The sequence below is a fragment of the Pristiophorus japonicus genome, chromosome 9 (genome assembly GCF_044704955.1).
Source record: "Pristiophorus japonicus isolate sPriJap1 chromosome 9, sPriJap1.hap1, whole genome shotgun sequence".
NCBI classification, from domain to species: Eukaryota; Metazoa; Chordata; class Chondrichthyes; family Pristiophoridae; genus Pristiophorus; species Pristiophorus japonicus.
In genome coordinates, this window is record NC_091985.1 from 168,653,232 (window position 1) to 168,679,684 (window position 26,453).

Genomic DNA, 26,453 nt, shown 5'->3' on the forward strand with positions numbered 1-26,453 from the left:
TGGTGACAGATTAGGAAAAGGGAAGGTGCAACGAGACCTGGGTGTCATGGTACATCAGTCATTGAAGGTTGGCATGCAGGTACAGCAGGCGGTTAAGAAAGCAAATGGCATGTTGGCCTTCATAGCGAGGGGATTTGAGTACAGGGGCAGGGAGGTGTTGCTACAGTTGTACAGGGCCTTGGTGAGGCCACACCTGGAGTATTGTGTACAGTTTTGGTCTCCTAACTTGAGGAAGGACATACTTGCTATTGAGGGAGTGCAGCGAAGATTCACCAGACTGATTCCCGGGATGGTGGGACTGACCTATCAAGAAAGACTGGATCAACTGGGCTTGTATTCACTGGAGTTCAGAAGAGTGAGAGGGGACCTCATAGAAACGTTTAAAATTCTGACGGGTTTGGACAGGTTGGATACAGGAAGAATGTTCCCAATGTTGGGGAAGTCCAGAACCAGGGGTCACAGTCTAAGGATAAGGGGTAAGCCATTTAGGACTGAGATAAGGAGAAACTTCTTCACCCAGAGAGTGGTGAACCTGTGGAATTCTCTACCACAGGAAGTAGTTGAGGCCAATTCACTAAATATATTCAAAAGGGAGTTAGATGAAGTCCTTACTACTCGGGGGATCAAGGGGTATGGCGTGAAAGCAGGAAGTGGGTACTGAAGTTTCATGTTCAGCCATGAACTCATTGAATGGTGGTGCAGGCTAGAAGGGCTGAATGGCCTGCTCCTGCACCTATTTTCTATGTTTCTATGTTTCTATGTTACTAGCTTACAGTATAAATGGTCTCCAGACAAGTTGCAGTAACATATCAATCCTTGTATCGAGGATGACCCGCTTCCACACCAAAAAAGGATGAGTTCACAAGTGTTTCAATGAGGGACCTGATAATCTAGGTCCTGAACTACATACGAAAGGGTGGAAGATGCCTGTGCGTCTTTTAACGTGTTGTGACCGTTGCACACCAGCCACTACACGGGCTTGACAGAGCTAGGTCTTGATCCAGTAGCAAGGGTTAACCAGGACGACTGGAGACTGCATCAATCCTAAAGCTTGTCTACAATAACATTCAGGTAAACCAGAGGAGCGTAATTTTAACTTTGGACGATGGGGTATCGACTTAGTCACCCGTTATACACCTCGTCAAAATTGGGCAGGTGTAAATTGGGCGGCCAATTCGATAGTACTTTTCACGTAGAGCCCATGTATGGACACCACTCCTACCTCACTCCATTCCATCCAGAGCCTATGTATGAACGTCCCTCCTATATCCCACCATTCTATCCTAGCACTAGCTGTGCCACATTTCGAATGTATTGCTCCGGAGTGGGTCTCGAACTGGCTACCTTCTGACTCAGAGGCGAGCGTGCTACCATTGAACCACGGCTGAACACAAGGTGATCATTAACGTATCAATATTTCTTTTTTGGGTGTCCAGTTACATCTTCACCACGTGGATTTTAAACACATTAACCCATTTAGAACATATTTTAGATGCAACCTCCAATCAAAGCTGAACAACTTTGATCAGAAGGGGCATCATCGCACCAGAAGTAAATTAACAATGAAACTTTTCAAATTTAGATAGAATTAAAAAAAGTTATGGTTAGACTTAAAACTGGATCTTGAGCTTTTAGATTTTGTGCCTATTGGATACTCTTAACCTTATTTGTTAATACTCCTTACCAGTGTACATAATAGTAGCAATTATTAATCATGTTGTGGGGGGGATCAGAAGGTCAGTCACACCTCGCAGATAGAGGAAGCTCTGATCTTTTCAAGTAACCTAAAGCACACTTGGGTTGTTCATTTGAGTTGTCGGATAATATATTTAGCAACTTGGCACAGTTTAATACTGCTGATTATTTTTCATGTCTTACTATTAACTAACCATAGGGTGGATTTTCCCTGACCTATGTGCCCAGAGTTCCTCGAGTGAAAAGTTCAGGAATAAGTCACAGAGGCCTCGTTCATGGGGTTTCTGAGCCTTGAACATTGTCTGAAGTATCGAGGGTGTGGTATCTTCTCTACGACATCACAAACACACACGTACAAGATGGCTTCAACTCAGGAACTTATCAGGTGACCTGTCACCTGATGCTTTTATTGTATTTCCAGCAATGGTTGAGCAGAAGTCCACTAGATGGAGCTATATATTACACCGGGGTTTCCTGGAACGCAGGGCAAGGGCAGTACATGAGCAATAGGTGCAAGCCAAACGGAAGCATGTAGATGAGATGGGAAAAGCATACCTGGTCTTGCATTTCATTTCCTGGATCACCCACTTCTCAGCACCCAGAACAATGGCAGCGCTGTCTGCTCTAGGATTCCCTCAACCATAAACCTGAGAAGGAAAAGAAAGATTTGCATTTATATAGCGCCTTTCATGACCTCAGGATGTCCCAAAGCACTTTACAGCCAATGAAGTACTTTCGGAGTGTAGTCACTGTTGTAATGTAGGAAATGCGACCCCCGTTTTGTGCACAGCAAGCTCCCACAAACAACAATGTGATAATTGTCATGTTTGTAACCTTCACATAACTGTAACCTTTATGTAACAACACTGTACACTGTATACACCTGAGTAATGCACACCTTGACCACAGGGGGTGAACTTGTGGGAGACACTCCTCACCTGGTCATCCAGGTATATAAAGGGAGGTCCCACGCAGGGTCATCACTTCTTGGTCCTGGGAATAAAGGTTCAGGTCACGTAGTGACCTTGTCTGCAATGCATGCCCCGTGTGATTCTATAGTAAGGTGTAAGGACGCTACAATAATGACCAAGTAATCTGTTTTTTTAGTGATGTTGACTGAGGGATAAATATTGGCCAGAACACTGGGGATAATACCCCTGCTTTTCTTCAAAATAGTGTCATGGGATCTTTTACATCCACCTTAGAGGGCCTCGGTTTACTAATCTCATCCGAAAGACAGCACCACCGACAGTGCAGCACTCCCGCAGTACTGCATTGGTGTGTCAGCCTAGACTTTTGTGCTCAGGTCTCATACACAAATTATTGGCATACATGGTGAACAGCAGTGATCTCAGCACGGATCCCAGCGGGATACCAGTTCCCACTTTCTGCCAGTCCAAGAAATTTCCGCCATCTCCTAACCTCTGTCTGCTTCTTTGTTGCCATCTTTCAATCCATTCTGCTTCCTGACCCCTGATCCCAAATGCCCATCCTTTGTCATGTGTCTCTTCTGTGGCATCTTATCGAAGGCTGAATTTCCCACTGTCCCAATGATGTAGTGGTGGGTCTACTTGTAGCTTAAGAGCCGCTCTGCACTTTCAGTCTAACTACATCTCATAGACTTAGATTGTTTATGATTTGCAGGCTTTTTCTTGAACATAGCCACTTTTACTAGTTCTCAGGCTGGTATGCATGGTTGCGAGACAGAGAGGGTCAGCGCCATGGATAAACACACCATTGTCTGGATTTATGATGGTCAGCCATATCAAGCTGCAGTAGTTTTCGAAAGAGATTGCTGTTGTTAATTTACGAGTCTGATATGAAATGGTTACCCAAATCTGAAACAGAGTTTGTCCTTTATTTATTAACTCCATTATTTACACAATTGGTTTAAAGACCTTTGATCCAAAACCACTTCAGTTCTGTTACTGTCCTGCAGGTATAAAACTCATTGTGCAGGTAACATATTCAACTGAAGCAACTTACTAAAGTGCTAGTGAAAATATCTTGAGCGATGGCCACCTTTGATGAACTTTTGGAAGAAGCAGGAGCATTTGGTTTCTACCAAAAGAAAGTTTTCTTTCTAATATGCATAACATCAGCAATGTTCTCCTACTTGTATGTTGGAATTGTATTTTTAGCCGTCACTCCCGACCACTGGTGCAGGAGCCCTGGAGTGGCTGAGTTGAGGAATAAGTGTGGCTGGTCCCTTGAAGAAGAACGGAATTACACGGTGCCTCCTGACAGCGCTGACAGCTCATCGTATAGTCATTGCGAGAGGTACGATATCGAATGGAACGCCACTTCAGTCAGCTGTGAAAATCCGCTTTCGTTTCTCCAAAATGGCTCGGCCGACCTCGCACGTATGGTGTGCCAGGACGGGTGGGTTTTTGAGGATGGTTCATTCCCCAGCATTGTGACGGAGGTAAGTTTCCTGACTGGAGATCATGCCAAGTATGTTAGCAAATTAGCAACGTGCGAAGAAAAATAATTTTGTCAGTGAGACCAAGGCTGCAAACCTTGCACAATATCTAATGTTTAAAACAGTGCTATTGGATAGTCTAAACCAGACCATGCTGATGAAATTGAAGAAGCTATATTAGCCCATGTAATTCAGGCAGTGAAACAAAACAGCTTATCCAGTACAGTCCACAAAGATACATATCCAAATGCATATCCAAACCCCATAGTCAGGGAAAGGCTACACCAAGCACTTGTCAGTTGTTGTAGCCTCAGTGTGGTTTAACAGCTTCATATCTATTTGATTTAGCCAAATGCCGAATATGAGTTCCCAAACAGCAAGTCACAAGGACACAGGGAATGGGCAGTGAAATGCGATTCAACTATTCCAATGCTGTCTTGGTCCACCTTCCACTCTCTGTAAACTTCAGCTGGTTTAAAAACCTGCTGCCCATAACCTAACTCGCACCAAGGTCGGTTCGTCCATCAGCCCTGTGCTCGCTGAGCTACATTGGTTCCCGGTCTGGCAACACCTCGAATTTAAAATTCTCATTCTTCTGTTAAAATCCCTCCATGGCCTCACCCTTCCCTAACTTCGTAATCTCTTCCAGCCTTACAACCCTCCGAGATCTCTGCCCTCTTCTAATTCTGGGCTCTTGTGCATTCTCGATTTCCATCACTCCACCATTGCTGCCTGGGCCCTAAGCTCTGGAATTCTTTCACTAAACCTCTCTGCCTCTACCTCTCTTTCCAGCTTTAAGATATTCCTTAAAACCTACCTCTGTGACCAAGACTTTGGTCACCTGTCCTAATATCTCTTTATGTGGCCCAGAGTCAAATTTTGTTCACTAACACTCCTGTGAAGCACCTTGGGACATTTTACTACGTTAAAGGTGCTTTGTAAAGATATGTTGTTGTTGCTGTACCTGACTGAAAACAGAGTATAATCTATACTATCACAGAGTAATGCTGACAATTTTGTTGATAGTTGTGTAAGTAACTGATGAATATTTTTGTTTCTACGTTCCTGGGATGTAGGCATCGCTGGCAAGGCCAACATTTATTGCCCATCCTTAATTGCCTTGAGAAGGTGATGGTGAGCCGCCTTTTTGAACTGCTGCAGTCCGTGTGGTGAAGGTACTCCCACAGTACAGTTAGGGAGGGAGTTCCAGGATTTTGACCCAGCGATGAGAAAGGAACGGTGATATATTTCCAATTGGTGTGTGATATGGAGGGGAACTTGGAGGTGGTGGTGTTCTCATGCACCTGCTGCCCTTGTCCTTCTAGGTGGTAGAGGTTGCGGGTTTGGGAGGTGCTGTCGAAGAAGCCTTGGCGATTTGCTGCAGTGCATCTTGTAACCACGGTGCACCAGTGGTGGGGGGAGTGAATGATTAAGGTGGTGGATGGGGAGCCAATCAAGCGACTACTTTGTCCTGGATGCTGTCGAGCTTCTTGAGTGTTATTGAAGCTGCACTCATCCAGGCAAGTGGAAAGTATTCCATCACACTCCTGGCTTGTGCTTTGTAGCTGGGGGAAAGGCTTTGTGGAGTCAGGAAATGAGACACTTGCCGCAGAATACCCAGCCTCTAACCCGCTCTTGTTGCGACAGTATTTATGTGGCCAATCCAGATAAGTTTCTGGTCAATGGTAACCCCCAGGATGTTGATGGTAGAGGATTCAGCGATGGCAATGCTGTTGAATGTCACGGGGCGGTGTTTAGACTCTCGCATGTTACAGATAGTCATTGCCTGGCACTTGTGTGGCGCGAATCTTACTTGCCACTTATCAGCCCAAGCCTGAATGTTGTCCAGGTCTTGCTGTATGCAGGTACGGACTGCTCCATTATCTGAGGAATTGCGAATGGCACTGACCACTGTGCAGTCATCAGCGAACATCCCACTTCTGACCTTATGATGGAGGGAAGGTCATTGATGAAGCAGCTGAAGATGGTTGGGCCTAGGACACAGCCCTGAGGAACTCCTGGGGCTGTGATGATTGATCTCCAACAACCACAACCATCTTCCTTTGTGCTGGGTATGACTCCAGCCAGTGGAGAGTTTTCCCCCTGATCCTAATGATTTCAGTTTTACTCGGGCTCCTTGATGCCACACTTGGTCAAATGCTGCCTTGATGTCAAGGGCAGTGGTGGAACCCAAACTGAGCATCGGTGAGTAAGTGATAGCACTGTCCACCACACCTTCCATCACTTTGCTGATGATTGAGAGTAGACTGATGTGGCGGTAATTGGCCGGATTGGATTTGTCCTGCTTTTTGTGGACAGGACATACCTGGGCAGTTTTCCACATTGTCGGGTAGATGTCAGTGTTGTAGCTGTACTGGAACAGTTTGGCTAAGAAGATAAGAAATAGGAGCAGGAGTAGGCCCTATGGCCCCTCGAGCCTGCTCCGCCATTCAATAAGATCATGGCTGATCATCGGCCTCAACTCCACTTTCCCACCCGATCTCCAAATCGCTTGATTCCCCAAGACTCCAAAAATCTGTCCATCTCAACCTTGAATATATTCAGAGACTCAGCATCCACAGCCCTGGCAGAGAATTCCAAAGATTCACAACACTCTGAGTGAAGAAATTCCTCCTCATCTCTGTCTTAAATGGCCGACCCCTTATCCTGAGACTAAGCCCCCTAGTTCTAGTCACTCCAGCTTACTAATGAAAAACTGTCTGTATGAAAGCAGAAATCTGCCTTTTTGATTGATCTGTACTAACTATGTGTGCCAACCATTTGCTATTATTTTTCACATGCTTATGCCACAAACATAAAAGTAAGCAGTCCTGAAAGTCTGATTCTGGACTCACTGCCAAATTTTGTTTTGCTTCAACCGAGCTTACTGACGGTCAGACTCAGAGTTGGTGACGACAGTCTACACTACCCTCATCTCGCCTGACCATGCATCCTTCATATTCTCAGACTGGCTTGTTTCAAAGCCTCTTCTTTTCTAGCCTGATTCCACACTGCAGCCTCCCCTCTCCCATTCTGAATCAGCAGCGTCCCACCCATTTCCAACTCTATGCCGTGCCTCTCACACCATCGCTCAAACTCTGGAGCCAACCCTTACAAACATTGAACATTTTTACAAAAGATCCACCAGTATATCAACTGAAGCAGCAGTAGATTGTAATGATTGGAAGAACTTCGTCAAAAACAGACAAAATCACTAATTATTTACTACAATCTATACCACAAAATGTCAAATTTAGATTGGAATTCAAAACACTGTTAAATGTGAATCATGACAGCAGTGCAAAACATTAGGATTAAGGCCTCACACTCGACACACGTACTAAAAGCAAAATCTAACCCTAAAGATATTTATCATCATCATCATCATCATCATCATCATCATAGGCAGTCCCTCGAAACGAGGATGACTTGCTTCCACGCCGAGAACGGATGAGTTCACAGGTGTTTCAATGATATTCCAGGTCCCAAGCTATATCTTGAAGGGTGGAAGATGCCTGTGCGTGGATTTTTTTACTGTAGGTGGACCGTTGCACACCAGCCACCACACGGGCTTGACAAAGCTAGGCCTTTATCCAGTGGCAAGGGTTACCCAAGACGACTGGAGACCAGTTCTGCTGCACGGACCCAGTGCGCGCACATATCGCAGTGTGGGCTGGCCCGTGCTGCCTCTGGGCCCTCACCTCTTCTGGGCCCCGAACTCTCGCCTCTTCTGGGCCCCGATCACGTCCCTCTACAATCTGTCGCCGCTCCTTCACCCCGACTTCGCCGCTCCTGCTGTACCTGCCCGTACTGCAGTCAGCCGTCGCCCTCCAAAGATATTAGCCATTGGTTAAACATCATGCACACAAAGCCGTGTGCGTTTTTTGTAAAAAAAAACGTATTAAAAGTTTTCTCCACTTTGTCCTTTAAATGTTCCTGTGTCACACAGAAATTAAAAGGTAAGGCAAACAACCCGCTTGCTAATCTATCAATAGTCACAAGCAGCTTAGGGTTAACACATCCTCCCTACTTTCATAGAGAACCTGGGGGCCGAAATCCACCTCTGCCTGAAATGGCGCGGACCTACCGTTTTCAAAGTCATCTCGCGGCAGCCTATCCGGAGACATTCAGCTCCTTAAACTTTTTTTTCCATGCGGGGCGGAAGTGACCTCATCATGGGGGCAGAAGTGGGGGCGGGGCAGAGTGTGTGTCACTAGCGGGGCTGACATGGGGACGGGACGGAGCCAAGGCGCTGCCGGGTCAACGCGTCTCTCTCTCTGCCCTTCAGTTGAAGGGGAGACCTGCTGCCTCGGGGGAGTGGCAGTGAGTCAGTGGAGCAGGAATCTGTTGTCCTCTCTCAAAATTGCAGCATTTCTGCTCCCACCACTGCCACTCTGTCATTCAGCCACCCAGCCTGAGGTGGTGCAGTCTACAGCCGGGCCTACTGGGTCCAGAGCTGGTCGAGGGCGTCCTGCAAGGTCATCTATAGTCTCTGGCCCCCGACAGTCAGCAGCCTTCCATCAGCCCTGCTGCAGACACTGGGGACACAATACATGGGAACAGTAGATTAGGAAATGTCAGTGTTAAGAGGGGAAGTAAGGGTTTGCACAAGGGTAATTAGTAAATTTTGTTGTTGTGTATAGAACATAGTTAGAACTAGGAATGAGGTTCTGCTAAAAGAGTTTGAGGGGTTGAGGTCCAAATTTAAAAGCAGAACCTCAAAGGTAATAATCCCTGGATTGTTACCTGAGCCACGCACCAATTGGTTTAGGGATAAGCAGCTTAGAAAGTTAAATGCGTGACTCAAAGGGTGGTGTGGGAGGCTAGGGTTTTGCTTCATAGGGCACTGGCACCAGTACTGGGGAAAGAGGGAGCTGTTCCGATGGGATGGGCTCCACTTGAACCGGGCTGGAACCAGTGTCCTGGCGAATTGAATAACTCGGGCAGTAGACAGGCCTTTAAACTAATTCACGAAAGAGTAAGCAGCGTCGAGGAGGTGCGTGGAGAGGCCTATAAAAGGCCGTGAGGTCGGGCGGTGCATCGCTGAGTCGGGAGCAGCGTCGAGGAGGTGTGTGGAGAGGCCCAGCTTGTGGAGCTACAGGGAGAAGGCAAAAAAGAAGTAGAAAGAAATAGAAAAGTGACATCACAGCCAAGGGGGTAAGTGATTGGCTGGTGATTGGTAAGTAGTTTTTTCTTTTTTCTCTTCTATATCAGTGAGTAACTTTTAACACTATTGTTGCCAATTTAAGTTAATCTAAAGGTTAAGTCATGGCAGGAGAGCTCGGACACGTGTTATGCTCCTCCTGTACTATGTGGGAAATCAGGGACGCCTCCGGTGTCCCTGAAGACTACGTGTGCGGGAAGTGTATCCGCCTCCAGCTCCTGACGGACCGCGTTGTGGAATTGGAGCTGAAGGTGGATTCACTCTGGAGCATCCACGATGCTGAGAATGACATGAATAGCACGTTTAGTGAGTTGGTCTTACCGCAGGTAAAGGGTCCACAGCCAGAGAGGGAATGGAAGACCAACAGGAAGAGCAGTGCAAGGAAGGTAGTGCAGGGGTCCCCTGCGGTCATCCCCCTGCAAAACAGATACATCGCTTTGAGTACTGTTGAGGGGGATGACTCCTCAGGGGGAGAAGCAGCAGCCAAGTTCATGGCACCATGGCTGGCTCTGCTGCACAGGAGGGCAGGAAAAAGAGTGGGAGAGCGATAGTGATAGGGGATTCTATTGTAAGTGGAATAGATAGGCGTTTCTGCGGCCACAACCGAGACTCCAGGATGGTATGTTGCCTCCCTGGTGCAAGGGTCATGGATGTCTCGGAACGGGTGCAGGACATTCTGAAAAGGGAGGGTGAACAGCCAGTTGTCGTGGTGCATATAGATACCAACGATATAGGTAAAAAACGGAATGAGGTCCTACGAGATGAATTTAAGGAGCTCGGAGCTAAATTAAAAAGTAGGACCTCAAAAGTAGTAATCTCGGGATTGCTACCAGTGCCACGTGCTAGTCAGAGTAGGAATCGCAGGATAGCTCAGATGAATACGTGGCTTGAGCAGTGGTGCAGCAGGGAGGGATTCAAATTCCTGGGGCATTGGAATTGGTTCTGGGGGAGGTGGATCTAGTACAAACCGGATGTCTGCACCTAGGCAGGACCGGAAGCAATGTCCTAGGAGGAGTGTTTGCTAGTGCTGTTGGGGAGGAGTTAAACTAATATGGCAGGGGGATGGGAACCAATGCAGGGAGACAGAGGGAAACAAATTGGAGACAGAAGCAAAAGACAGAAAGGAGATGAGTAAAAGTGGAGGGCAGAGAAACCCAAGGCAAAATACAAAAAGGGCCACTTTGCAGCCAAATTCTAAAGGGTCTAAGTGTGTTAAAAAGGCAAGCCTTAAGGCTCTGTGCCTCAATGCTCAGAGTATTCGGAATAAGGTGGACGAATTAACTGTGCAGATAGCAGTTAACGGATACAATGTGGTTGGCATCACGGAGACATGACTCCAGGGTGACCAAGGCTGGGAACTCAACATCCAAGAGTACTCAACATTTAGGAAGGATAGACAGAAAGGAAAAGGAGGTGGGGTGGCGTTGCTGGTTAAAGAGGAAATTAATGCAATTGTAAAGAAGGACATTAGCTTGGATGATGTGGAATCGGTATGGATGGAGCTATGGAATACCAAGGGGCAGAAAACGCTAGTGGGAGTTGTGTACACACCTCCAAACAGTAGTAGTGATGTTGGGGAAGGCATCAAACAGGAAATTAGGGGTGCATGCAATAAAGGTGCAGCAGTTATCATGGGTGACTTTAATATGCAATTAGATTGGGCTAACCAAACTGGAAACAATACGGCGGAGGAGGATTTCCTGGACTGCATAAGGGATGGTTTTTTAGACCAATATGTCGAGGAACCAACTAGTGGGGAGGCCATCTTAGACTGGGTGTTGTGTAATGAGAGAGGATTAATTAGCAATCTCGTTGTGCGAGGCCCCTTGGGGAAGAGTGACCATAATATGGTGGAATTCTACATTAGGATGGAGAATGAAACAGTTAATTCAGAGACCATGGTCCAGAACTTAAAGAAGGGTAACTTTGAAGGTATGAGGCGTGTATTGGCTAGGATAGATTGCCGAATGATACTTAAGGGGTTGACAGTGGATGGGCAATGGCAGACATTTAGAGACCGCATGGATGAACTACAACAATTGTACATCCCTGTCTAGCGTAAAAATAAAAAAGGGAAGGTGGCTCAACCGTGGCTATCAAGGGAAATCAGGGATAGTATTAAAGCCAAGGAAGTGGCATACAAATTGGCCAGAAATAGCAGCGAACCCGGGGACTGGGAGAAATTTAGAACTCAGCAGAGGAGGACAAATGGTTTGATTAGGGCAAGGAAAATAGAGTACGAGAGGAAGCTTGCAGGGAACATTAAAATGGACTGCAAAAGCTTCTATAGATATGTAAAGAGAAAAAGGTTAGTAAAGACAAACGTATGTCCCCTGCAGTCAGAATCAGGGGAAGTTATAACTGGGAACAAAGAAATGGCAGACCATTTGAACAAGTACTTTGGTTCGGTATTCACTAAGGAGGACACAAACGACCTTCCGGATATAAAGGGGGTCAGAGGGTCTAGTAAGAAGGAGGAACTGAAGGAAATCCTTATTAGTCGGGAAATTGTGTTGGGGAAATTGATGGGACTGAAGGCCGATAAATCCCATGGGCCCAATGGTCTGCATCCCAGAGTACTTAAGGAGGTGGCTTTGGAAATAGCGGATGCATTGACAGTCATTTTCCAACATTCCATAGACTCTGGATCAGTTCCTATGGAGTGGAGGGTAGCCAATGTAACCCCACTTTTTAAAAAAAGGAGGGAGAGAGAAAACAGAGAATTATAGACCGGTCAGCCTGACATCGGTAGTGGGTAAAATGATGGAATCAATTATTAAGGATGTCAAAACAGCGCATTTGGAAAGAGGTGACATGATAGGTCCAAGTCAGCATGGATTTGTGAAAGGGAAATCATGCTTGACAAATCTTCTGGAATTTTTTGAGGATGTTTCCAGTAGAGTGGACAAGGGAGAACCAGTTGATGCGGTGTATTTGGACTTTCAAAAGGCTTTCGACAAGGTCCCACACAAGAGATTAATGTGCAAAGTTAAAGCACATGGAATTGGGGGTAGTGTGCTGACGTGGATTGAGAAGTGGTTGGCAGACAGGCAGCAAAGAGTAGGAGTAAATGGGTACTTTTCAGAATGGCAGGCAGTGGCTAGTGGGGTACCGCAAGGTTCTGTGCTGGGGCCCTAGCTGTTTACACTGTACATTAATGATTTAGACGAGGGGATTAAATGTAGTATCTCCAAATTTGCGGATGACACTAAGTTGGGTGGCAGTGTGAGCTGCAAGGAGGATGCTATGAGGCTGCAGAGTGACTTGGATAGGTTAGGTGAGTGGGCAAATGCATGGCAGATGAAGTATAATGTGGATAAATGTGAGGTTATCCACTTTGGTGGTAAAAACAGAGACAGACTATTATCTGAATGGTAACAGATTAGGAAAAGGGGAGGTGCAACGAGACCTGGGTGTCATGGTACATCAGTCATTGAAGGTTGGCATGCAGGTACAGCAGGCGGTTAAGAAAGCAAATGGCATGTTGGCCTTCATAGCGAGGGGATTTGAGTACAGGAGCAGGGAGGTGTTACTACAGTTGTACAGGGCCTTGGTGAGGCCACACCTGGAGTATTGTGTACAGTTTTGGTCTCCTAACTTGAGGAAGGACGTTCTTGCTATTGAGGGAGTGCAGCGAAGGTTCACCAGACTGATTCCCGGGATGGCGGGACTGACATATCAAGAAAGACTGGAGTTCAGAAGAATGAGAGGGGATCTCATAGAAATGTTTAAAATTCTGACGGGTTTAGACAGGGTAGATGCAGGAAGAATGTTCCCAATGTTGGAGAAGTCCAGAACCAGGAGTCACAGCCTAAGGATAAAGGGTAAGCCATTTAGGACTAAGATGAGGAGAAACTTCTTCACCCAGAGAATGGTGAACCTGTGGAATTCTCTACCACAGAAAGTTGTTGAGGCCAATTCACTAAATATATTCAAGAAGGAGTTAGATGTAGTCCTTACTACTAGGGGGATCAAGTGGTATGGCGAGAAAGCAGGAATGGGGTACTGAAGTTGCATGTTCAGCCATGAATTCATTGATTGGGGGTGCAGGCTCGAAGGGCCGAATGACCTACTCCTGCACCTATTTTCTATGTTTCTATATTTCTAAAAGCAGCAAGAGAAATGTCAAGGCTGTAGAGCAGAGTAGAGCTTTGGGTAAAAATAAGCAGAGTGGGTCAGGAAGGGACAGAGAGAGTTACAAAGGTAATAGGGCATCAGTGACTAAGGTGAGATCAGGGAAAAATAGAAAAAAGTCAAACCTAAAAGCACTATATCTAAATGCTTGCAGCATTCGCAACAAAATAGATGAATTAATAGCGCAGATAGAAATGAATAGGTTTGTTCTACTGGACATTACGGAGACATGGTTGCAAAGTGGCCAAGGTTGGGAACTAAATATTCCAGGATACTTAACTTTTAGAAGAGATAGGCAAAATGGAAAAGGAGGCAGGGTAGCCCTGATCATCAAGGATAAGATAAAGACAGTGGAGAGAAAGGATCTTAGCTCGGAAAGTCAAGAAGTAGAATCATTTTGGGTAGAACTAAGAAACAGCAAGGGGCAGAAAACATTGGTGGGAGTTGTTTATAGACCCCCAAACAGTAGTTGTAATGTAGGGCACAGTATCAATCAGGAAATTAGAGGTGCAAGTAACAAGGGTAATAGAGTAATCATGGGGGACTTTAATCTACATATAGACTGGGCAAACCAGATTTGCAGTAATAGTGTAGCAGACGAATTCATGGAATGTGTACAAGATAGTTTTCTAGATCAGTATGTTGAGGAACCAACTAGGAAACACTCTATTTAAGATCTAATATTGTGCAATGAGAAAGGGTTAATTAATAACCTTGTAGTAAAGGGTCCCTTAGGGAAGAGTGGCCATAATATGATAGGGATTTAGTTAAATCCAAAACTAGGATCTTAAATCTAAACAAGGGAAACTATGTTGGTACGAGGGGGGAGTTGGCTAAGGTAGATTGGGAAACTACATTAAAAGATATGATGGTAGACAAGCAATGGCGAGCATTTAAAGAATTAATACTTAATTTACAACAAACATGCATTCCTTTAAGGCACAAAAACTCCACAGGAAAAGTGGTCCAATCGTGGCTAACAAGAGAAGTTAAAGATAGTATTAGATCAAAGGAAAGACTTATAATGTTGCCAAAAAAGAGCAGTAAGCCTGAGGATTGGGAGGATTTTAGAATTCAGCAAAGGAGGCCCAAGAAATTGATAAAGAAAGGGAAAATAGAATGTGAGAATAAACGAGCGAGAGACATAAAAACAGACTGTAAAAGCTTCCATAGGTGTGTAAAAAGGAAAAGATTCGCAAAAGTAAATGTGGGTCCCTTACAGGCTGAGACAGGAGAAATTATAATGGGGAATAGGAAATGGCAGAGAAATTAAACAAATATTTTGTGTCTGTCTTCATGGAAGAAAATATGAAAAATCTCCCAGAAATAGTGGAATACCAAGGTTCTAGTGAGAATGAGGAACTGAAAGAAATTAGTATTAGTAAAAAAATAATATTGGAGAAATGAATGGGACTGAAAGCCGATAAATCCCCTGGACCTGATGGCCTACATCCTAGGGGTTTGAAAGAGGTGGCTACAGAGATAGTGGATGCATTGGTTGTCATCTTCCAAAATTCCATAGATTCTAGAATGGTTCAGGCAGATTGGAAGGTAGCTAACGTAACCCTGTTATTTAAGAAAGGAGGAAAAGAGAAAACAGGGAACTTACAGACCAGTTCGCCTGACATCAGTAGTAGGTCGTGATAACAGGGCACTTAGAAAATAATAATAGGATTGGGCAGAGTCAACATGGATTTATGAAAGGGAAATCATGTTTGATAAATCTTTTCGAGCTTTTTGAGGTTGTAACAGCAGAATAGATAAGGGGGAACCAATGGATGTGGTGTATTTGGATTTTCAGAAGGCATTCAATAAGGTGCCACACAAGAGGTTATTGAACAAAATTAGGGCTCATGGGATTGGGAGTAATATACTAGCATGGATTGAGGATTGATTAATGGATAGAAAACAGAGAGCAGGCATAAACAGGTTGGCAAGCTGTAACTAATGGGGTGCCACGAGGATCGGTGCTTGGGCCTCAGCTATTCACAATCTACATCAATGATTTGGATAAGGGGACCAAATGTAATACAGCTGCAGTGTCCTGAATCCGGAACCCTCGGTACTGAGGCCGTTCCGGATTCCACATTTTTCCGGACTTTGAAACGTCTTTCTGACGTCACGAATCCGGAAACACCCGAACCCAGCCGGGGTTCGGGAATTTCCGGATTTCGGAACGTCAGAAGGGGTGGTGGGGTGGGGGGCGGGGGGTCGGGGGTTGTGCTTGCCAAAGAGCTGTTCCGGTCACCGGCCCTGTCGATGAGGTCTTCGGGCGGGGCCCCACTGCTGAGGAAGTGTTCGGGCTAGTCCTGTCAAGGAGTTGTTCGGCTGGGGCCCTGTCATGGAGGAGGTGCTCAGGCGGGCCGGCGAGGAGGCCCCGAGGTAAGGGCAGCGGCGGCGAGGTGAAGCCCGAGGTCGGGCAGCGGCAGGACCTCGAGGTCGGCAGGGTCGGCGGGTCCGGATTCCGGAACATTTTATGGATTCCGGACAACCCTGCCACCAATCGGTCTGGATTCCGAATTCCGGAACTCCGGATTTTGGGTGCTGCACCTGTATATCCAAGCTTGCTGAAGATACAAAGCTACGTTGGACAGTAAATTGTCCTAATTCTTATGTTCTTACATCTGGTTAATGTTTTTAGATAAATTTGTTAATGGAATGTTGCACATTTGTGGTGTCTCTCATTTCAGTTTTGGGATGTGGTATGGACTGACTAATTGATGCAATGGTGGGGACGTGGTGAGCAACCGGGACGTGATCTGGAATTCATTGGAAGCAAAGTGTGATGAGATGGTCGCAGACCGCCCTTGCAGAAGGCTGATTGAGTGGCAGCCTCCTCTGTCGCTGCTATTCCTGCTCCCATCCCTCCTCATTCTCCTCCTCCTGAGGCAGTGGAGCTATGCAGGGTGGCCATGGCTGGGCCCTCATGATGGCCAAGTTGTGCAGCATGCAGCAGACGACAACGAATATGGACACCTGCTCAGCCAAGTACTGGAGGACTCCTTCGAGCGGTCAAGGCAGCGGAACCGTTGCTTGAGCACCCCGATGGTCTGCTCGATGGTGTTCCCGGTGGCAGCATGGCTCCCATTGTACGAGTGCTGGGCAGGAGTGTTGGGGCTGCGGAGGGGAGTCATGAGCCAGGTAGAGAATGGATAGCCCTTGTCTCCGACCAGCCAGTCACGAGCTTGATGTGGTGGCTGGAAGAGAGCTGGCACAGGATGATTGCTGCCAGGATAGCAGGCAATAACGGTGAGAATTCGGCGTGTGTGGTCGCACACCAACTGCACATTAAGTGAGTGGCAGACTTTGCGGTTCTGGAATACCTCAGGATTGTTATGCGCTGCTCGTAAAGCGATGTGAGTGCAGTCAATGGCGCCCTGCATTATGGGAAAGCCTGCTATCCTGGCAAAGCCACATGCCACTCGTGCTGCTTCTGTCTGGTGATGGAGAAAGAAATGTAAACCCTTCTCCTTCTGCTGGTCCCCTGACCTCTGGCCACTCTATTTCTGTGCCTCAGTTGCCTCTGACGGTGACTCTGGAGGATGAGGTCCAGTGCCAGCACAGCCCACACGAAAGAATCTTAATGTTACACTTTCAAATCTGCTCAATGAATCTCACGAACCTTCATGAGCCAGAATACTCCTTCAACTACAAATCGGTCAAAAGGCCTGTCTGCCTATGTGAAACTAACAAGGAAGCATTATTTTTTAAAATTTTTTTTTTATCCAGTTTCGTTCCAGATCAACTCTAACGCCAAAGATCACTTTGCGCCAATGTGTTTGATCTTAGGCCAAAAGGCCGAGAGGCGAAGTTGCACCGTTCTTGCCCCTGATCCAGCTCCCTGTCCAAAAATCAATTCAATATCATGTCCCCATAGGGGATAAGCATTATTGGCCGACTAAAAGTAAACCGGCTGCTGGCGCCCATAAATAGGGCTCCTCCAGCCGACATCCAATTGAAACCCGACTGCTCAACCTGTCATTGTTAACGGCAGGCATACACCCAGGGGGCGTGAGACAAGTTTTCTACCGGGGCACTACAGGGGCACTGTGCACAACAATGGCGTCGCGATCTCTGGGCTCGGGAGTTTGGGGCGCAAAGCCGTACCGCTGCTTCTAAGCTCCCACCGAATTTAGCGGAAGGCGCTGATCTCTCCCGCCCCATCACAAACCTATTTACAGCCCATTAGTGCCCCCGGAGGTGCTAATGGCAGGCGCAAAGGAGCCCAATTTCACCCCCAAGGCTTTACACCAACATCGCACACTGCACGAGAAAGGAGATAATTTGACTGAACCATAGATTCATTGAATGTTGCAGCTCAGAAACATGCTGTCCTTCTCCATACCAGTCATCTGGTCAATCCCACTCCTGATCTCTCCTCAGTCTCTTTTAACATTTAATATTTTAATATTTTAATTAATTGGATATGATAGCATAGTGGTTATGTTACTGGACTAGCAATTCTGGACGAATACTCCTCAGACGTCAGCTCAAATCCCACCAGGGCAGCTGGGGAATTTAAATTCAGTTAATTAAATAAATCTGGAATAAAAAGATAATATCAGTAATGGTGACCATGAAACTACTAGATTGCTGCAAAAGCCCATCTGGTTCATTAATGTCCTTTAGGGAAGGAAACCTACTGTCCTTACCCAGTCTGGGCTCAATGTGACTCCAGACCCACAACAATGTAGTTGACTCTTAAATGCCCTCTGAAAGGATCTAGCAAGCGCCTGAGGAGTACCACACCTCTACAAAGAACACCACACGGACTGCAGCAATTCAAGAAGGTGGCTAAGTATCACCTTCTCAAGGGTAATTATGGATGGGCAATAAATGCTGGCTTTGTCAGTGACACCCACATCCTGTGAACGAATAAAAGAAAATTTAAAATTGCCTTTTAAACAACTTTATGGACTCTGCCCTCAACAACAGTTTTTGGCCGAGAATGTCACATTCTCATCACCCATTATCTAAAGAATGTTATTTTTCTAAATTCCTGTTTAATACTTTGTGTGATTATCTTAAAGTTGTGCGCTCTCGTTGACTAGTGAAAACAAACCATCACCAATTACCTTATATAATCCATTGTAATCTTGATGACCTCTATCAGGTTCCTTCTTAACTTTCTTGGCTCCAGTGAAAAGTCCTAACTTCTCAAGTCCTTTTCCCTAGCTGTAACCCTCTCACTCCTGGTTAAGTCCCAGTGAATCTATGCTGCAATTTTTCCCATTACTTTTATGTTTTTTCTATAATGAGGTGCCAAACTCTTTACACAACACACCAACTATGGCCTAATTAAGGTCTTTTACAAGTCAACATCATCTCCTTGCTTTTGTATTCTATCCTCTCGGTCTAAAACCAACGGTTTGCCTTTTTAATGTATATATCTGCTTACTTCCAAAATGTATTACATTATATTTTCCACAATGAACTGAATTTTCACCAATCCTGCAAGCCTATGTCCTCGTCCAGTCTTCCACAATCTTCAGCACAATTTGATATACACCTTCCTCCACCCCAAAATTCGGTGCCGACAGTAAACCATCTTTTACCCTTATCCTTTGCTTTCTGTCTCCAACCATCTCGCCATCCATGTGGCCACATTCCCTTAATTCTATGTGACCTTATCTGTCTCATAAGTCTCTTGTGTAATACCTTATTAAATACTTTTTGAAAATGCAAAATAAACACATCCACTGTATTTCCTTTATCTATCCACACTGTTAGTTCGTCAAAGAATTCTATGAGATTGGTCAATTCTCCCTTTAGAAATCATCATCATCATCATCATAGGCAGTCCCTCGGAATCGAGGAGGACTTGCTTCCACTCCCAAAGTGAGTTCTTTGATGGCTGAACAGTCCGATACGAAAGCCACAGACCCTGTTACATGTGGGACAAACATTCGTTGAGGGAAGGGGTGGGTGGGGCTTGTTTGCTGCACGCTCCTTCCGCTGCCTGCGCTTGGCCTCTTCATGCTCTTTGCATTGAGACTCGAAGAGCTCAACGCCCTCCCAGATGGACTTTCTCCACCTCGGGCGGTCTGTAGCCAGTGTCTCCCAGGTGTCAGTGGTGATGTCGCACTTTACCAGGGAGGCTTTGAGGGTGTCCTTATAACGTTTCCGCTGTCCTCCTTTGGCTCGTTTACCATGAAGGAGCTCTGCATAAAGCATTTGCTTAGGGAGTCTCGTATCTGGCATGCGGACTATGTGGCCTGCCCAGCGAAGCTGATCGAGTGTGGTCAGTGCTTCAATACTGGGGATATTAGCCTGGTCGAGGACACTGATGTTGGTGCACCTGTTCTCCCAGGAGATTTGCAGGATCTTGCAGAGACATCATTGGTGATATACCTCCAGTGTCTTGAGGTGCCTTCTATATTCTGATCCATACAGGAGGGCAGGTATTACTACAGCCCTGTAGACCATGAGCTTGGTGGTAGATTTGAGGGCTTGGTCTTCAAACGCTCTTTTCCTCAGACGGCCGAAGGCTGCGCTGGCGCACTGGAGGCGATGCTGAATCTCCGCATCAATGTCTGCCTTTGTTGATAAGAGGCTCCCGAGATAGGGAAATGGTCCACGTTGTCCAGGGCCGTGTCGCGAATCATGATGATTGGAGGGCAATGCTGTGCGGCGGTGATAGGCTGGTGGAGGACCTTTGTCTTACGGATGTTAAGCGTAAGACCCATGCTTTCATATGTCTCAGTGAATACATTGACTATATCCTGGAGTTCATCCTCTGAATGTGCACAGACGCAGGCGTCGTCCGCATACTGCAGCTCAACGACAGAGGTTGGGGTGATCTTGGACCTGGCCTGGAGGTGGCGAAGGTTAAACAGCTTCCCACTGGTTCTGTAGTTTAGTTCCACTCCAGCGGGGAGCTTGTTGATTGTGAAGTGGAGCATGGTGGTGAGGAAGATTGAGAAGAGGGTTGGAGCGATGATGCAGCCCTGTTTGACTCCGGTCCAGACGTGGATTGGGTCTGTAATGGATCCGTTGGTAAGGATCACGGCCTGCATGTCATCGTGAAGCAGGCGAAGGATGTTGACAAACTTTTGGGGGCATCCAAAATGGAGGAGGATGCTCCATAGACCTTCACGGTTGACAGTGTCAAAGACCTTTGTAAGATCGAAAAAGGTCATGTATAAGGGCTGGCGCTGTTCCCTGCATTTTTCCTTCAACTGGCGCGCTGCAAAGATCATGTCTGTTGTGCCCCGTAGGGGATGAAATCTGCATTGTAATTCCGGGAGGAGCTCCTCAGCCACAGGGAGAAGACGATTGAGGAGAACTCGAGCGACAACTTTCCCAGTGGCTGACAGCAGGGAGATTCCCCTGTAGTTGCCGCAGTCGGACTTGTCCCCTTTTAAAAAAATGGTCACAATCACTGCATCTCTGAGATCTCCCGGCATGCTCTCCTCCCTCCAGATGAGAGAGATGAGGTCATGTATCCGCACCAACATCTCTGCCTCTCCGCCAAATTTCAGCGCCTCAGCAGTGATTCCATTCGCACCCATAGTCTTGTTACCTCTTAAGCTGTTTTATGGCTTTGTCTACCTCGTGCAACGTTGGAGTTTCACTGAGTTGGTGGCGGGTCGCATGCTGCGGGATGGAATTGAGAACACTCGCGTCAAAGGCAAAGTCTCGATTGAGGAGATCTTCAAAGTGCTCCTTCCAGCGGGCCCTGACAGCCTCGGTGTCCTTGATGAGTGTTTCCCCGTTCTTGGCCAGGAGTGGGGTTGGGGCCTTGGGTGCTTGGATAGTTGGTGGCCTTGACTGCAGCGAAGAATCCTCGCATATCGTGGCTGTCGGCCAGTTGCTGTATCCCCTGTGCTTTCTCCATCCACCACCTGTTCTTTAGGTCCTGAGTTTTTTGTTGGACCTGAGCCTTGAGCCGTCTGTAATGTTGTTTTGCAGCTCCCGAGTTGGGCTGTTGCTTGAGGCTCAGAAATGCTTTGCGCTTGCGATCTATTAGTTCTTCAATCTCCTGATCATTTATATCAAACCAGTCCTGATATTTCCTGGTTGAGTGACCAAGTGTCTCTTCACAGGCACTGGTCATAGAGGCCTGGAGGGAAGACCAAGCGCTGTGGGCATTCAGCATCTCAGGGTCATCAAGGCACACCAGATTGGCTGTGAGGCACTGGCTATATAGGGCTCTCTTAGCTGAGTCTCTAAGTGCCCCGGCATTAACTTTTTTGCGTAACTGCTTCTGCTGTCCCCTCTGCTTTGGGGCAATGTTAATGTTGATGATGGATCGGATTAGGCGGTAGTCCGTCCAGCAGTTGGCAGCTCCTGTCATAGCACGGGTGATGCGCACATCCTTGCGATCCCTGGCTCGGACGATGACATAGTCGAGCAGGTGCCAGTGTTTGGAACGAGGGTGTTGCCACAATGCCTTGTATTTGTCCCTCTGATGGAACAGGGTGTTGGTGATGAGGAGTTCATGTTCTGGACATTTTGTCAGGAGTAGGGTACCGCTGGAGTTGGCTTTCCCCACCCCTTCTCTGCCAATTATGCCTCCCTAGAGGGCTGTGACTTTGCCAACCCTGGCATTAAAATCACCCAGGAAGATCAATTTGTCGCCTGTGGGGACACGGGACAAGGATGTCTCGAGGTTGGAATAAAAACCCTCTTTAGCCTCATCCGTTGCATCGAGTGTAGGGGCGTACGCACTGATGACTGTGGCACATTGGTTCCGAGATAGGGTGATACGGAGAGTCATGAGGCGTTCGTTGACCCCACAGGGGAGTCTTTGAGGCGGTCGACCAGCTCATTCTTGGCGGCAAAGCTGACTCCATGAAGGCGGCGTTCTGCCTCTGGTTTCCTTTTCCAGAAGAAGGTGTAACCTCCACCATGTTCCTTCAACTGGCCTTCCCCTGCCCGCCAGGTCTCGCTTAGGGTAGCGATGTCAATGTCAAAACGTCTGAGTTCCCGGGCAACTATGGCGGTGCGGCTTCCCGGCCTGTTGCTGTTGGGATTGTCCATGGGGATCCTGACGTTCCAGGTCCCGAACTTCATACTGACGAAGTGGAAGATGCCTGTGCGTGAGTTCTTTTAACGTGGGGTGGCCATTGCACACCGGCAACCACACGGGCTTAGCTGAACAAGGTCTTGGTCCAGTGGCAAGGAGGTCCAAGACAACTGGAGACCAGGCACAGCTCTAGAAGCCTAATTGCCTACGGTGAAGTGTTGGCCGCAAGCTCGGTGCCGGGTAGCCATTGACGGTAGATGGCCCGAGGCTTGGTTGGGGGGCAGGCATTGGGAAGGTGACTTCCAAAGTTATTTTAAAAGTTAAAAGATGTTAACGATTCCCAATTAATTTCAAAAGTTTCTATGAGTTGTTGGAAAGTTTTCAAAAAGTTTCTAAGAGTTGTTAAAAGATTAAGATGTAAATCAATAATAGATTATAAGTTTCCCCAATTTAAAAAGTTTCAAAAGCCTGGGAGTGGAGGACAGACTCAGGCCGGAAGCAGGGGAGAGAGCAGGTGCTGTGGTGATTCCAGCCCCTGTGTCCTGCCCTGGGAATCCTAGTGTGATACCAACCATGAGGCCCAGTCGTCTCCGAAGGGGGCCCGAATGCCTGGACACCGCTGGGGAGAGGTCTGGACATTCAGCAGCTTCTGTTCCTGGACAAAGGAATCCCGTGCCGGCCGCTTCTATCCCGGGCTGCCCGGGCCAAAAAGGACTCTGCACCAGATTCAGGGACATCTAACCGGCTGAGGGGACTCCGGGACGACCTGCCAAAGGGACCCGAGGACGTGGAACCGGCTGAAGGGACCGAGGTGTGGCGTCGTTTTATAGTCCCAACTAACTTTTAATTCATTTTTAAACTTTTAACCAACTTTTAAACTTATTAAACAATTTGGGAGAACATTTAAAACTTACATTTTAGACTCTCAATCGAAATACTTTTAAATATCTTTTATTAATCTACATCTCTGACTTTTAACTTTAGAAATCAATGCTGACTGGACATACTTAACTCATGCCAAGTACTTAGTAACTTCAATTCCCGATGACAGACTTTAGTCGTTTACCAATAACTGAAATAAGACTAAGTGGCCTACAATGTCTCAGCTTACCTCATCTCCTGATGAGTCGAGTCACATTTGTCCTCAGGGACAATTTTCCTGTCCACAAAATTTTAGATCATATTTGTCATCAGCGCCTCTGCTATTTCGTCCCTAGCTTCACTCGGGAACCTTGGATATAAACTACGAAATTCTGCCGATTTCTGTACCTTAAGTAGAAGTAACTTTTTTTAGTACCATTTCTCTTTGAATAGTAACCTCCAGTAGCTGCTGTATACGTAGGTCTGGTGGTTCTATAACCCCAATACTTACTTCCTCTGTGAAAACTGAGGCACTCTCCTTAGTTTCTGCCATTCCCCATTATTCACTACAACTTACCTCTTTCATGACTATCCTCTTATTACTAATGTGCTTTTTACTTGCGCTTTGTTTCGAGCTGTTTTTTTTTCCTTTTGTGCCCCCTCTCCCTTTTTATCTTTCCAGTTTTCTGGAAGAGGAAGTCCGGATCCCAGCAGATTGATATCCAAGGACCTAAAGTTCTGAATTTTGGGGTTCAATTTCAACCCCTTTGTGTCTCCATAACCACAGTTCTTCACAAGACTTGTTACATAAGAACATAAGAAATAGGAGCAGGAGTAGGCCATTTGGCCCCTCGAGCCTGCTCCGCCATTCAATGAGATCATGGCTGATCTGATCACTCACTCAGCACCACTTCCCTGCCTGCTCCCCATAACCCTTTACTCCCTCATCGCTCAAAAATCTGTCTATCTCCACCTTAAATAAATTCAATGACCCAGCCTCCAAAGCTCTCTGGGGCAGAGAATTCCATAGATTTATAACCCTCTGAGAGAAGAAATTTCTCCTCATCTCAGTTTTAAATGGGCAGCCCCTTATTCTGAGACTATGTCCCCTAGTTTTAGTTTTCCCTATGAGTGGAAATATCCTCTCTGCATCCACCTTGTTGAGCCCCCTCATTATCTTATATATTTCAAAAAGATCACCTCTCATTCTTCTGTACACCAATGTGTATCGGCCCAACCTACTCAACCTATCATCATAAGTCAACCCCCTCATCTCCGGAATCAACCTAGTGAACCTTCTCTGAACAGCCTCCAATGCAAGTATATCCTTCCTTAAATACGGAGACCAAAACTGTACGCAGTACTCCAGGTGTGGCCTCACCAATACCCTGTACAGTTGTAGCAGGACTTCTCTGCTTTTATACTCTATCCCCCTTGCAATAAAGGCCAACATTCCATTTGCCTTCCTGATTACTTGCTGTAACTGCTAACTTTTTGTGTTTCATGCACAAGGACCCCCAGGTCCCTCTGTACTGAAACACTTTGCAATTTTTCTCCATTTAAATTATCATTTGCTTTTCTATCATTTCTGCCAAAGTGGATAACCTCACATTTTCCCACATTATACTCCATCTGCCAAATTTTTGCCCACTCACTTAGCCTGTCTATATCCCTTTGCAGATTTTTTGTGTCCTCCTCACAATTTGCTTTCCCACCCATATTTGTATCATCAGCAAACTTGGATACATTCACTCGGTCCCTTCATCCAAGTCATTAATATAGATTGTAAATAGTTGAGGCCCCAGCACCGATGCCTCTGGCACCCCACTAGTCACCGTTTGCCAACTGTTCCATTCAAGCTCCACAGGATGACTCCTCCAAGACTCAGTTGATAAAGCTATTCAATGGAATCAAGCCATACAGATCAGGGAAGTTCCAGGTTGATCCATGGCCCATGCTGTGTCAGCAGATCCCAGCTGGAGCGGCAGTCAGGGAAACATCACACTTCACCTCAGTACATTCGAGCCATGGAGAGGGACCATTAGCCAAGATTATTGGCCCTAGCACATAGCCAGTGATTCCTGCTGGAAAGTGGATGTGTGCAGACATGTGATGAGCACAGAATCAGGCTTAGCTTCAATAAATAAGCAGTTCAAAAAGTATGAAACCTCAGATTAATAATGTTATGTTGTCATTCTTGTCTACCTACATCACTTGTACAGTTCGAACTTGTGTGTGCTGATGCCTGGAAGGTGGACCTGTCACAAGCTTGTCTAAATCTGGGATTTATGATTGGAACAATATTCTTGGGTTATGCGGCAGACATGTATGTATAATTCACACCTACAATTTCATTTGCCAATTACACATTTGGTGATACAGGGTATTCAATATTGTTTACATATTTAAACCTGAAACTTTTCTGTTTTTCATAGATATGGTAGAAAACTGTGCTTCTTGTTTTCCGTATTTGCGACCACAGTGGCAGGGATTGCAGTGGCATTAGCACCAAATTACATTTGGTTCCTCATCTTCCGTACTCTGCAAGGATTGCTCAGCAAGGGAGGCTGGCTGAGTGCCTACATCTTAAGTAAGCTTCCACTTTCTTATGAGTAATATGTGTTTGTACCCACAATGATCAATGAGACTGATAGCAAATACTATCAGTAGATACTCCTGTTTAATTACCTATTGAACTGGTGTCATTTTTCCTTACATTTTCAAAAGTATTTCATTGGCTGTGAAGCACTTTGGGATGTCCTCATGAAAGGCATCATATAAAAGTAGATTTTTCTTTCCTTTTTGTTTTGAATTCATTATTAGACTGGTCTCAGTTGTCAGTTGTAGACAATCCTATTTACTAAGCTATTGGACAAGTATAAGAACATAAGAATTAGGAGCAGGAGTAGGCCATTCTGCCCCTCGAGCCTGCTCTGCCATTCAATGAGATCATGGCTGATCTTCGACCTCAACTCCACTTTCCTGCACTATACCCATATCCTTTGATTACCTTAATATCCAAAAATCTGTCGATTTCAGTCTTGAATATACTCGAGGCCTGAGCCTCCACAGCCCTCTGTGGTAGAGAATTCCAGAGATTCACCACCCTCTGAGTGAAGAAGTTTCTCCTCATCTCAGTCCTAAATGGCCGACCACTTATCCTGAGACTGTGAGCCCTGGTTCTAGACTCCCCAGCCCGGGGGAAACAT

At 46.3% G+C, this 26,453-nt stretch overlaps 1 protein-coding gene across 1 annotated transcript in view; it reads left to right on the top strand.

Annotated features, from left to right (window-relative positions):
* Positions 1-3,709: 3,709 nt before the first annotated feature.
* LOC139273965 (solute carrier family 22 member 2-like) overlaps positions 3,710-26,453 on the top strand; it is a 77,012-nt gene continuing 54,268 nt past the window's right edge. The window contains exons 1-3 of the mRNA XM_070891037.1: positions 3,710-4,120; positions 25,467-25,570; positions 25,680-25,834. Of these exons, the coding sequence (XP_070747138.1) occupies positions 3,710-4,120; positions 25,467-25,570; positions 25,680-25,834 (670 nt within the window). The remainder of the gene's footprint in view (positions 4,121-25,466; positions 25,571-25,679; positions 25,835-26,453) is intronic.